The sequence below is a fragment of the Gymnogyps californianus genome, chromosome 2 (assembly GCF_018139145.2).
Source record: "Gymnogyps californianus isolate 813 chromosome 2, ASM1813914v2, whole genome shotgun sequence".
NCBI classification, from domain to species: Eukaryota; Metazoa; Chordata; class Aves; order Accipitriformes; family Cathartidae; genus Gymnogyps; species Gymnogyps californianus.
The window spans coordinates 12,417,973-12,431,664 of NC_059472.1; the positions used below are offsets into that span (position 1 = coordinate 12,417,973).

Below are 13,692 nucleotides of genomic sequence, written 5' to 3' on the forward strand. Positions count from 1 at the left end.
TTTTCTGGCCAAAATACATCGTTTTGAGAAAAATATCAGTTGTTCTTCAGATAATCATTTGTACTGACAAGACAAGTTTATATTCTGGATTAATTTGAGAGTGAAGAGCGTAAAAGAATGGGATAAACGTGGATGAAGTTAGTCTGGATTGTGGGATTTACCTTCTGCCACGTGCCCGGTACAAGATGCAGGATCCCTTGTTCTGCACAAATCGGTAGACCAGCTGAAATCCCATGCACTGAGCCCGTGTCCTGTTGCCCTGTGGGCTTCCTTCCTGCTGGAGGGCAAGCACTCTGCTGACCAGGTTTAAAATGCTCCCCAGGGATTGCAGTAGGAAAAGCAGAGTAAGTAAAAGTAAAGTCGCATCTGAGGACAAGGTAGTGTATCTGTGCTTTAAAGGTGGTTTTGAGTAAGACTCATCTGCTAAAGCTTATGCATCTGGAAGTTAAGCATTTAAGTCATAGTCACTCCCAGTTCCCTTTACAGTCCATGCTGGTAACCAGGCACGAGTAGAGGGTGGTTAAGCTCATCATCAGACAGGCCTCTAAAAGTCACGTGAATTGCTCTCCGGAGGTGTCGGCATCCCTTCCTGTCTATATTGGGAGCCCAGACACCTACACACAGACACCTACACTGTAGATGCCACCATAGATACCTAAAAAGTTAGATGTCTAAATCTGAACTGATTACTCTAGTCTCTCTTTATAGTCCATGGAAATCTCAAATTCAGGCAGTAAAGCCCAGGAGGGAAACTACAGCTCAGCCAGGCTGAGGAGACTGATAGAAAATATACAAGGGTAACACAGAGTCAAAACTGTAAAAGTTTATGTTGCTGATGCAGATCATGTAGGCGTCAGGGAGTAAGAGGCGAACTTCCAAGAGGCAGCATAAAGCTGAAATGCAAGAAACAGATGACCTAGCATGCCTGGCAGAGATCACTGAGGTCTGGGCAATACTGAAGCTCAGTAATAAAACAAAATCAATAGCTTCTTGGATTACATAGTTGTAAAGAAATCAGGCAGGACAGCCTCTGGCTGTCCTTGCTATGGGCAAGCAGTCTTAAATGCTGAGGAGCATTGTTGGGGGCAAAGTTTTTTTAACATAAGATCTTTATCTCTTGTAGTTGTGCAAGCATATAAAAAGACAGTGGAATAAAACAAACAAACAAACAAAAATAGAAATATAGACTTGCAGTTCATTTTCCTGTTAAAGTGACACTATAAACTGAATGGTTACGGAGTATTACATTGGGTGATAGAAGTGTCATAGCTCCACTGAGCCTGTTTACCTTCAGGCACCTAAAAGTTTGGCTCAAACCCTCTGTTTGTTTACCAAATACCAATATCTATGTAACACACAAAGCCCCATAAAGGCAATTTATTCCCTCCCCATCTGTTATTTCTTTTAACAGAAAAATCTTCTTGAAAAGAATTCCTGTATGGCATTAAAGTACCTGAGGAAAACAGATCAATAAATCACTAAACAAGTTTTTAGATGTTGTAGCACCTTTTATGCCCACATGCATATTCTGTACCTTTATTCAACCCATATTTGAAAAGAAATTAATTCAAAGAGTCTTTGCTGTAGACTGAGAGCAAAAGAGAAAAACAAGAGTACAATAATGGCCTATTGCATTGGTAATAAATAGACTCAAGGCTGATCTATCATTTTTTTCTGTAAAAAAATCAAAGCAATGAACAATTCAGCCACCCTCAACAGTGGCAGTTCTATGTCTGAGAGAACATGGGTCACTTCTATTCAGTGCTGAAAAATTCAAAAGAAATATAAGCAGTTTAAAAGCAAGGTAAATCCTTGGATTTCACAAGTGAGATACAGACAACTGGCAGCAAGCATTCTCCTTTATTACACAGGACTATTTGCTTGTGTATCCACTCTAACATCTTCCAAACAAATAGCTTAGGATGCGAGAGACCAGAAGCATTGGTTTCGACATTGTTCATGCAGCCTGTTGTCCCTCTCGTTCACAAATCTCATCTTTGACAGTGGTCGATATCTGACCTTTGCATGAATATAAGAAAGCCCACGACAGCTAGGTATGGAATAACCTGCTCTCCATATAAAGTGGCTGGTGACTAAAGTTTGGCTTCAGGCCTGACTCATAATGTTCATTCTCCTTTCCAACTTTTTCACATTTAATTTTGATGACCATTCTGCTAAGTGTCTTTCTTACCTTGTGCTGACTCTTCTTTAGCTCAAAGCATTTTCTTAAAGAGCTTGCAGAGGACAGATTTCATACCCTGCATAGTTTTATAGCAGCGCTCTCAGCAACAGCACAGGGAAAAAAAGGGTGAGGGTGGATCTCGAGAGAACACAGGGAATGGAGCCAAGATGTACTGCCCAAAACCTCATACTTTGCTACAATGAATATTGCCAGTTTTTTGCTCCTGCCTGTGAGATTAGGAGGAGAATTCCATCTGTCGGCTGCTTGTCCAGGTCTCCTGGATAAGGCTGGCATATCCAAATTTTGGGAAGGAAACTTTCTTTTGTTTATTTAGAAAATATCTTAATAATTATTACAATTATCACCTAAAATACTAAACCATAACAGATACTAACTTTTGTGGAATACATGCTAATATTATAAAATAAGCGCAAATAGTCATACCTTTCCTGTAACAGCTGGATATCAGCTTCATTGGGTCATTTTGAATTTAGTGCCAAGACAAGACTTCATACCTTGCTCCTGGTAATACTGCTTTATTTACACAACTGATAGAGCAAGAGCACTCTCAGGGATTGCCAACAGTGAACCCTAAGTAACAGTGAAGTAGTGCATCAGTCTCTGCCTCTGTATCCATACAGCTACATCTGACAATTAAGATTGTTTCTATTTCGATACAAAATGATGTTCTTCAGGAATGAGCTCAGGCTGTGACACTGGTCCAGCCATTGCAAAGCAGTGACTTCTGGTCATTACGGATTTATTTTGCATTTGCATCTGGTTTTCTGGAGATGAAGGAGTTTCTCTTTACAAACAATCTCTTGTTGCCTCCTCTCATAGTCCAATTTGATAGTAGGTTGAATACAATATTAAAAACAGTCAGCTAGAGTTATTCATCATTATTTTATCTGCACAGGAGACAGTCATGCAGGCATAACATGCATCTTCAAATTCTTTTCTGTGAGTGGCCAGTTTACTAAATAAGCTCTCTACCTTGTAACTCTTATTCTTAGGAAGTTAATTTATTTTCTTATTGCTAAGGGAAAGAGGAATCAAGATGTTCAATTTTTTTATCTTTATTAATCCATATAGAAATTCAGTGGTTAATTAAAAACAAAACCGCTGTAACATAAAAACGTGTTAAAAACACTATTTGGTATGATGGTGGATTTAGCATTTGACAGTCACTTGCACACTTGGGAGACGACTATATCTCTGTAGTTGTTATGAACTGCCTGTAGCCTTTTCTTTCCATTGATGAATGAAATACTAGTGTAAACTATCATCAGGGCCTTACACACCATCTGTTTCTGCTCCTCTGTCCTTTTCACCTTTCTGTTATCTTACATCTCTTTATTTTGAATAGATTTATATATCCTCTATAAACAATTAAATAAATGGAGCATCTTGTATGCAATAGAACTTTTGAAGATCTTGCTGGAACAGTGCAAGTATTCTGAAATGTAAATAGATAGTAATTAAAAATTCATTGCCACTCTCCTAATGAATTAATCCAGCAGTTAAATCTGCACAACAGCTATTCATCAGGAAAGTTCTAGATGTGGATTCTAATCTATTCTCATTATTGGTTTGTTTTTTTAATTTGAGGGGACATATGCATGTGACCCTGCTGAGAAAAGAATTCGTTTGCTGGTTTAGAAGACTCTCAAGCTTCCAGACAATGAGGATACAAATAATTTTACAATAAGACGTTGGGGTTTTTTGGCAGTTCACACCTGCTTATTTCCTTCTTGAAAACTATCTATGTGATAGAATCAGTTAATTGATTGGCATCCTAATCTGTATTCACAGGACTTAATATGTGACTTTTAAAATGGAATTTTTAAAATGAGCCAAGGTTATGAAATTTTACAGTTACAGAGAGGGCCTGTCACATTATCATGGTATATAACCATATTTGCTTTTGTATAATAAGGCAGCTTCAAATAGCAACTTATTCATCAATAAATGAGTAAATGGAGATTGAAAATCTTGTACTGGAGTCCTCAATACAAGGTATTTAACCTGGCATGGTTACTGAAGGAAACTATGGGAAGATGAAGTCACAGCATGCTTTCCCGAAAAACCACAAGGAATGGGGGAGAAGGATTTTCAAGTACATGCCCATCCCCATGAGAAGAAAATTAATTATCACATCCACTATGGTTTCAACGGTGAAAAGTGGTAAACAGGAATTACAGGAAAGGCAAGGAATTAAAGGAAAGTAGAAAGGAAAATGCAGCAGCAATTTTTTCTAAAGATTTACTAGAGAGAAAGATGTTGTATTATACTGTTGCACTTCTTCAAGGAGCTAAGGAGGTGTACCAGTTTCTACAAGAATCTATTTGTGCTAGGCATTGGGTAGAATAACTTTTACTTTAGACCTGAACATTATTTCATTTTAGTCTTTCTTTTGCTCCGCATTTTCTGCAATTGCTGCTACGACACTCAAACAGCAATTTCACAAAGCGAAGCAAGGAAAAGCCACTATGCCTCTAAGGAAAACACACCACGATATGGGAGTTTGTGGCATGGCTTAAAGGAACCTGTCTGTCTTCATTCGAGTTAGTACTATTAGCCTGCAAGGGAGTGTTATCTAAAGAGGGACTGACGTCCGCTGAAATCCTGAGGAAGGCATTTGGATACTGCATGGTTGTGGATTTGCATGTAAGGTACGAACTTCAGACCTAAGTGTGGACTCTCCAGAGGCCTACATCTAAAACAGACATATGTTGAAGACAAGGAAGGTAGGACTGAGCAAACAATTTGCATGTTAGAGTGGAAGACACGTTGCTTAAGGATGAGCTTAGTTCTTGTTGGAGAGAGGAGAAGGGGTTGAATTTTGGAGCTGGAGGACTTCAGCAGGGTTGGCAAGAATGACTGACTTAAACTGGAAAAGGAGGGGACCAGCAAGGAGCAACAGTGGACTGGTGAAAGCCTCCAAAAAGCAGCCGTAGGCCCATTTAAAGTAATAGATTGGGAACAACCAGGCTGTTAATAGGATAACGTGGGTGGAAGACTCATAGAGTAGAAAGTGAGAAAGTAAGAGAAAGCAAGCAACCAATGAAGAGGAAAAACAAGGAAGACAGAGAAATCTGTGATGTAAAACTGCCTGAAAACCTCTGGTGAGAGGTAACAAAGCTCTTGTTCATCACCTCTTTCACTGAATGTGTAAATAGGCTGAAGAACTGCTTGGGCTGCCCTTTCAGTGGTATTTAACTGTTATCTTCTGTCACTAACTAGCTTTGTTCAATAGAGGTAAACAGGATCAAGGGGCAACACGGTTAATGCTGACGGAAATGTTTTATATAGCATAAGGGAACGGCTGCTTCAGTCACAGAAAAAATTATCAAGATGGGGTCACTATAGGTCATTTCATCCATTTTACACTGGAAGCGGTGAATGTCTCCAAGGTCCTAATCCAGCTGCTTTGTAATGCTTTGAGAGCTTTATCTTTTTTCCATGCTTCAAAGGAAAGGTAATGGTACAATACCCTTTGCGTGATACATGACTCCAGCGCTTAAGGGTCAGATGGAGGTGCTGGGCAAAGGTGCTTTACAGCATCTGTATGTTTACCTGACTTCAGAGTTGTGCAGGAGCTGCTCAGTCCTCACAGCAGGTCTGCCACTCTAGTTCATGCTCGGCATTTTTATATACCCAAAAATGAATGTTACAAACCTGAAAGTATGTTCAGGTGCCCCCTGATGATAATTTCAGCTTTACACTGATGCGGGAGACCCTCTGTACAGTGGAAATTCCCAAAGACAATTTTAGACCACTGTGCTGGTTTTGGCTGGGATACAGTTAATTTTCTTCATAGTAGCTAGTACTATGTGCTGGATTTGTGCTGGAAACAGTGTTGATAATACAGGGATGTTTTCATTACTGCTGAGCAGTGCTTACACAGAGTCAAGGCCTTTTCTGCTTCTCACCCCACCCCACCAGCGAGTAGGCTGGGGGTGCACAAGAAGTTGGGAGGGGACACAGCTGGGACAGCTGACCCCAGCTGACCAAAGGGATATTCCATACGTCATGCTCAGCATATAAAGCTGGGGGAAGAAGAAGGAAGGGGGGGACACTCGGAGTGATGGCGTTTGTCTTCCCAAGTAACCGTCACGTGTGATGGAGCCCTGCTTTCCTGGAGATGGCTGAACACCTGCCTGCCGATGGGAAGTGGTGAATGAATTCCTTGTTTTGCTTTGCTTCCGCGCAGGGCTTTTGCTTTACCTATTAAACTGTCTTTATCTCAACCCACGAGTTTTCTCACTTTTACTCTTCCGATTCTCTCCCCCATCCCACCGGGGGGAAGTGAGCGAGCGGCTGTGTGGTGCTTAGTTGCCGGCTGAGGTTAAACCACGACAACCACCTAGTCCTTTTCCTGAGAAACATATAATAGAAAACAGCTAATTGGGCCCAATAACTGTAAGCTCTATATACTGCTTTTCTTTGACATTCCCTACTCTCTTTCGGAATATTTCTCTTCTTTCATACCTTTCCCCTGATACATTTTAATGCAGTTCGCTAACTGGAACAGTTCAGCCCTCTCACTGTACCCGATTTATTAACAAAATCATTTTTTTGAACTCAAAGGATGTACTGATCTTTTCTCTTTTTCAAGGGGAACACAAATATTGGAGGACAAAGGACAAAGTTTTCCATCGTGTTTAGTGTGAAAAACTCCAGGACTCATTTGAAGAAATGCTGTGCATCCATATATTATAAATGTGGAAGGAATTATAGTAAACACCTACTTTCAGCTCTTCTAAGTTAAAAGAAGAGCTAAGAGGTTCTCTAAGCTAAGGCTTCACTGTATTATACAAAGCAGATCCCATCTTTTAGAAAACTAACCTTTAGAAAGTCGTGCCAGTTGTTAATTATTTTCACTGCTAAAATTTTGTACAGTACTCTGATTCTGCCTAGTTTCAGCTTCAAGACTTGCCATACATTGATATACATTGATTGGTGTGACTGTTATGTACAATTTTATTGTGTGCTGAAAATGTTGTTTTATAAAGCAAGTTACTTAGAGACTATGTTTACATTAGACCCACAAACTGCCAGTTAATAAAGTGAATAAATTGATCTTTGGAGTCTCTTACTAAGAAGCATTTTTCCAAACCTTTAATAATTCTCCCAACAGTTTTCTGAGCTATGTAAAATTTATCTTAGATTGAGGACACTGTAGCTGAATACAATATTCTAAAAGCATTTACCCTGAAAGACAGAAAAAGTGTAACTTCTCATCTTGTATTTGGTAACCCCATGGTTATATATCCAAAAAACATACTATCCCTTTCAGGCATAGTGTTCCAGAGGGAGCTTACTTCAGTGATTGTCTGCCATGATCCTCAGCTTTGTCTAAACCACACAATGTGCCTGTCTGCTTCCTGAATGTAAAAAACATGGAATAATTTACACGAACAAGATGAGGAGCAGAAAAGGCCTTGACACAGCGTAAGCACTGCTCAGCAATAACTAAAACACCAGTGTGTTATCAACACTGTTTTCAGCACAAATCCAACATAGCCCCATACAAGATACTATGAAGAACTTTAACTCTATCCCAGCCAAAGCCAGTACAGAGTCCTAAGCCAACAAAATTGAAATTGTTTATAAGTTTTTAACAATATAATGATGCATATCATTGTACAAAGCTATACAAGGAAGGAAACAGTGATGGTCAGAAAGATCCTCTGCACTTGATCTCCTACAACTTCCCCAAATCATTGTAACTTCTTCTTTTATTGCTAAGTGACAAGATCTTACTCATTGTTGCACTATTTCAGTAAGTAATGATATTTCAAGCTCCCAATCTTGTCTTACATTCATATTTTAGACGGTAGCTAGGATTTCAAATTTTAGCAAGTGGTCAATATATTTCAGGGCTCCTTTTTTAAGTGAGCATCGTGTTGCGTTCTCTGTGGATTCCTCCATCTGCCAGCACACAAACAATTGTAGGATCAGACCCTAGCTGGGCTAGCAGGACCAGAAGAGCCACGTCTTTTTCAGAAATGTGAGGCAGAAGAGTAGCTTGTCCATGCCTCTCTGGAGCTATTTATCTGCAAGCTTCCTAGAAATTTTGACCTGCCTAAATGTAGTACTTAACCAGTAAAACACAAACTGTGTGTAGTTGCAACTTACGGTATCAAACACTTACCGACCTTTAATCTTGGTCTCACCTTAGCTAACAATACTTACCTTTACACTGGGCAGAGAAATCATGTTACTCCCTTAATAGAAAGTTCCTTCATGAATAATATTCTCTTACTTCACCACATAAAAATGTAATTATTAAATGTGCGTCCAATATTTATATAGGATGAGGGCTGCCTAATATTTCCTGCGAATCTCCACAAAAAGACTTGTCTCCCAGCTCTGCAGTCCTTAGAAGGCCTTGCAGAAATTCTGTTAAAGATGGCTGGCATTTTTCTGCTGATTTCTACATAACCGTTTTTCTAGCTTTTAGGGCTGAACATCGCCAATTTTTCCATGTAGTAGTTTAAACAATTTCCTCCTACTTCTGTCAGTTGATGTATAAACCAGCTTTATTAGTTTGGTCACTCATAAAATAAATCAGGTTAGGAGAAAATTAACCTATCAGCAAGAAAACAAGAAAATAAAGGGAAACTTCTGCATTTTTCAGAACATTGTGAGAAATATGCATTTCAGCAGGTTCACAAGCTCTGCTGGAGTATCAGGGACTAATGGAAGTTACTCTACACCACCTGCTGAATCGAGTTAAATAGACGGTCTGATTAAAATGTCAGTTTAGCCAATGGCTTCAATTTCACTTTTTCACAAAATAAAAGTTCCAACAAAGAATTACAGGAAAAAACCTATTAGGTTATCTAGTTCACTTCCTGTCATTGCAGAATAGTCCCTCTGAAGACATTTTTATTCCAATTTGTTCAATGCCGTTTTAAAGGCTTGGAAAGGCATAAGCCACAGCTGCTGCCCACAGAAGAATTTACCGTCTGCTAAACCCTGATCTCGATCTTGACACACAAGTAATTATTTTTGTAATAGTATTATATCATGTCTACTTAAATAAGGACCTTGCACGTCTCTCTACGGTTGATATTCCTATACAGCAAATACCTAAAGGCTATGTTAGAAACTCCCCATTCGTTGTCACTGATTTCATATTCATTTCATCAGAGATCCACGCTGGCACAGGGTCCCGTCTATAAGGAAATCCTTGAGACACTGGCACGATAGACTGCCAGCCCCTCCGGACAAAGAAACCCTCTCATTCAGTGTCTGAAAACACCTGCAATGTTTCGAGTACTGTCAAAACACCCCAAGAATAATCCAAATGCAATCACCTTTTGCAATAGATGTACAGCATGGTTGGCTTGAGCTACATTGGTGGGAAAGATCGGAAGTCTCCTTTCTTTCCAGGTACCAGTCCTTCTTTGCTCTGTCTTTGTAGTCTGGTGCAATCAAGCTGTGTGAATATAAAATCAAATATAATATATAACACAAACAATCAGAAATATGTCAAATTGAAGTATTAAAGGTTTGGCATCTGGAAAGCTTGTTTTTTCCTTATTTTTCTGATGGCATTTTTTCAGGTGTTTGGCAATCCCATTGCATGGCCTGCATTTCTGCATGGAAGCATCCATTTTTATTGAAAAAGTTATTTGATTACGAAAATTTTAACAGCATCTTTGAACGCTTTTATGAACTCTGTTGTTACAGTTCTCTGGAAGTGAAAACTAATACCGACTGCCATGTTGCCCCTGAAGAGTAGCAGAAGATACCATTTTTTCAATAAAACGCCTGGGAAGATAAGTACAGTTCTGAGCACCATCAAAGGCTTAGTGGCTCTGGATCAGGAGTAAGCACTGGAAGAGAGAGTTACAGAACTGTAAAAAAATCTCATGTCTCAGACACAGGATCTATTAGCTGCATGGCAAAAACGCATTTAACTAACTGGAAATAGTAGCCAACACCCATCTATCTCCACTATTTCTCTAACAGGGTGAAAATTATAACATCATATATCCAGGCCTTTATGACTTATTTTCTGTATTTCTGCGCTCACTTTCTTCTCCCTCTCTACAGTACACATACTATATGTAAATATCCGTAATATTGAATGCATACTCTAGGTAAGACACCTCTGTTTATCATGGGATTTTTGTCTTTATACCATGCATTAACTCTGCAGCAGTGGAACTGGAGAGAAAACGCTGCTTTTTCATGTCAAGTTTTAACTTCTCCCTGCAGAGAAGGCAGCAAGGAGAAGTTAAAACTTTCTGCTTGCCTCCCTCCAAGAAGGCAGCAGACCCCCCTGCTGAAGAAACCACCTGGATGGACATCCCCACTCCAGAAGTCTGCTACCTTTGGTATGAAAAGAGCTAGACATATAGCCACAAATTTTGAGTGCCTCCAGAAGTCGCTTACCTTAGTATTAAGTGAGCTAGGCATATAATAAATGAGCGAGTCCCTTGCGGTTGTTGTTATTTAGGTTCTTTGCAGGCTAATTACAAAATCTAATACTTTTTGAATACAGTGTTTTGAAAAAACAGAACCTGGATTAACCCCTGGGATGGCATATGTACCAGGGAAGCGTTCAGACCATGCAGTGGAACACTTAAAGTCAGGTTTTAAAAAACCCTCCGTTCCTTCCAGATGTAAACTGCATCCTAAATCTCTGTTTTTTTTAAAAAAAAAAACATTCTGGGTCGCTCAAACACAATGCTTGCCAATTAATTAAAAAGAATACAAACGCTATGTGCAGCTAAAGCGTGCTAAACCAAAAACTGAATGTTGCAACGCTGCAATACTCCAAGGCAAGGGCCTGGAAAATGGGGGAGACAAGCAAAACCTTGCTTCTGTTATTCTGGTACGATGCCGGAGGCCGGCATGGGCCGGGGACACCTTTTGTTACCGAGAAGAAGTCCTGTGGGCTTACACGTACCTTAATAACGGGTATAATACTCAAGAGTTTGGGAAGGAGCTTCGCCAAGCGCCGGGGTTTGGAGGACAGCAGGTGCTTAACCCTCACTGACCCCCTCATCTACGCCCCCCTCAGACCGGCAGCGCCCCGAGCCTTCCCTCCCCCGCAACCCAGACGAGTTCCCCCTCAGGGGCGAGGGCCGTTCGCCCCGGACCTGAGGCGGTGGCAGGCGGGCGGGCGGGCGGCTCGGCCTCCGTCGCCCGCCCGCCACCGCCCTGCGCCGCGCCGCGCCTGCGCGGAGCCGCCCCCTAGTTCGGCCGCCCTCCGCCCCGCCCTGCCGCCGCCGGCGCGGGGCCATGGGCGGCAGCGGCTGAGGCGGCCGGAGCGGAGCGGCGGGGAGCGGAGTGCGGGGCGGGGCGCCGCCGCCGCCGCTGGCGGGAGCGGCTGCGGGGCGGTGACTGGGTGCGGTATTCCCCGGCCCGGTGAAACAGCCGCGGGAGCGCGGCCCAGGAACTCCGCGGCGGGCGTTTCTGGCGGCCCGAGCGCCGCGCCCTTCCCCTGCCCCATGTCGGCGTGGCTCGGCCGGGCGGTGCTGCTGCTGGGGCGGCCGGGGGGCCCCGCCGTTGCTGCTGCTGCTGCCGCCGCCGCCCCGTCCTCCTGCCTGGGCTCGTTGCGTGGCCCGCCGCCCTGCTGCTGCCGCCGCCACCTGGGCAGCCAGCGAGGCGGCGCCGAGGGGCTGCTCCTCCCGCGGGGGTCGCCGCCGGCGGGGCGGGCGCTGGGCACCCACCCCAAGAAGGAGCCGATGGAGGCGTTGAACACGGCGCAGGGGGCCCGCGACTTCATCTACAGCCTGCACTCCACCGAGCGGAGCTGCCTGCTGCGGGAGCTGCACCGCTTCGAGTCCATCGCCATCGCCCAAGGTGAGCGGCGGCTCCCTCAGACCCCGGCCCGGCGGCCCTGAGGGCCGGCACCCGCCGCCTCCCTCGGCGCCCGGGGCCGCGCTGAGGGCGGGCGGGGGGCGGCCCTGCAGCGGCAGGCGGGGGTGGGGAGGGCCGGGCCGGTGCGGCGACTGAGCCCCCGAAGTTTGGCGTTGGCTGCGGCGGGTCCTCCTGCCTTCGCCCGAGCGGCTCCTTCGGGCGGCCGAGCGAGTAGGAAACTCCAGCAGGACAAGGCATCGAGAGGCCAGTGTGTTCTAGCGTAATGAGGTATAAATGAGGCACACAACCTGAAATTTAATTTCCAGAAGCATCTTCGGTACCGTCAGAACTTAAAATGACCCACCGTGCCAAATCCTCCGCGTGTTCGTCCTCTCACGAGGAGTTTCGGAGAGGCGCGGGTGGCCATTTTTTGGAATGGGAGTAGAAGAGTGTGTCTCATAAAATTCTCTTGACACTAGTGCAGCAGTAAATTGATTTCAGACCTTTTACGAGACGCTGGTCTGCTGCTACTCTGGGGGCTCATTCATGAATTACACTTTCCTGCACAGAGAGCTGCCTGCTTGCCGGCATTGCTTCTTGGAAGTGTTGGTTCTTCTGCGGGAAGCTGTGTATGTGCTGGGGAGGTTTATAGATGTAGCTCTGAATATAGTGCTATGCAACACCAATTAAAATAATTCACGGTGATTTTTTTTGTCTGTTCTAACTGTTCTTGCCAACTTGACGCTTTTCCTTAAACAAATCGAAACCTGGCAAAACCAAATCCTCTTAATCACAACCTCAGTGCTTCTGGTTCTGACGCTTAGCTGTAATTTATGGTCCCTATTGCAATGAAGATGATAGCAGGTACTTAAGAGATCAGTGTGCATTTGATCTAGGCCTCTTTGTGACTTTGATAGTAGCGTGCCCTTGGAAAGGGCATTTCTGTGCCTTGTGGCTCTTCTGTACATGTCTGGAAGAAATCTTGTGGTGGGCAGAGAACAGGTCCAGGGGTCAGCCATAGGAATGCTGCTTTCATGAAGAGTCAGAACCTTTTCAGGTACCTCTTTGGTTTTGTTTATAGCACGCTTGCATACAAACACTAGTGTTTCTAGTCAGAGTGAGAGTAGTTCACTTAAATGGTTCATTTCAGGAGCAGCGCTGCTGTTTTGCAGAGCATGAATCGGTTGTATTTGTTTTCCAACATAGTGGGAAGTATGCTTTGAGCTGTAAGTTGACACTAATTTGTGAATACTAACAACTAATACTCTTCCTAAAGAAATCCTTCTCAGCTTCTGAAGTGTTCTTGCCATGAGGTTTTTGTGTGAGTTTCTATCTCGGCAGTTATTGCTCAGGTGAAACTGGGCTGCTTGCAGTGCTTCTGTGTGCCTGGAGGATCATGTGGTGGATATCAAAATGAGACTTTAAAATGCATTTCAGTATAATGTCTCAAGGTTTATACAGAGATAATTCAACAGATGGTCCTATTTAATATCTTGTTGCTCAGTTGCTGTTAGCTATAATATGAAAGTCTGTTTTTATAAAATACTGTGACTTTCTGATGATTCAGGATTTAGAAGACAGAGTAACAAAAGCATTAGTTTGAGTTTAGAGACTTTACTGCATGGGACCTTGTTAGTAAACAGCAAGTTTATTCTACTGATGGTTATAGCAATTCACTTGTGCCTGAC

The 13,692-nt window shown here is 43.0% G+C and overlaps 1 protein-coding gene across 2 annotated transcripts in view; it reads left to right on the plus strand.

Moving 5' to 3' along the window:
* Positions 1-11,522: 11,522 nt before the first annotated feature.
* Positions 11,523-13,692, plus strand: part of TMEM65 (transmembrane protein 65) — a 34,279-nt gene continuing 32,109 nt past the window's right edge. Inside the window, exon 1 of one of the 2 annotated variants that reach the window (XM_050892173.1) lies at positions 11,523-12,007. In XM_050892173.1, coding sequence (XP_050748130.1) covers positions 11,653-12,007 — 355 coding nt within the window. In that variant the 5' untranslated portion in view covers positions 11,523-11,652. The remainder of the gene's footprint in view (positions 12,008-13,692) is intronic. The other variant, XM_050892174.1, reaches the window with a different exon arrangement.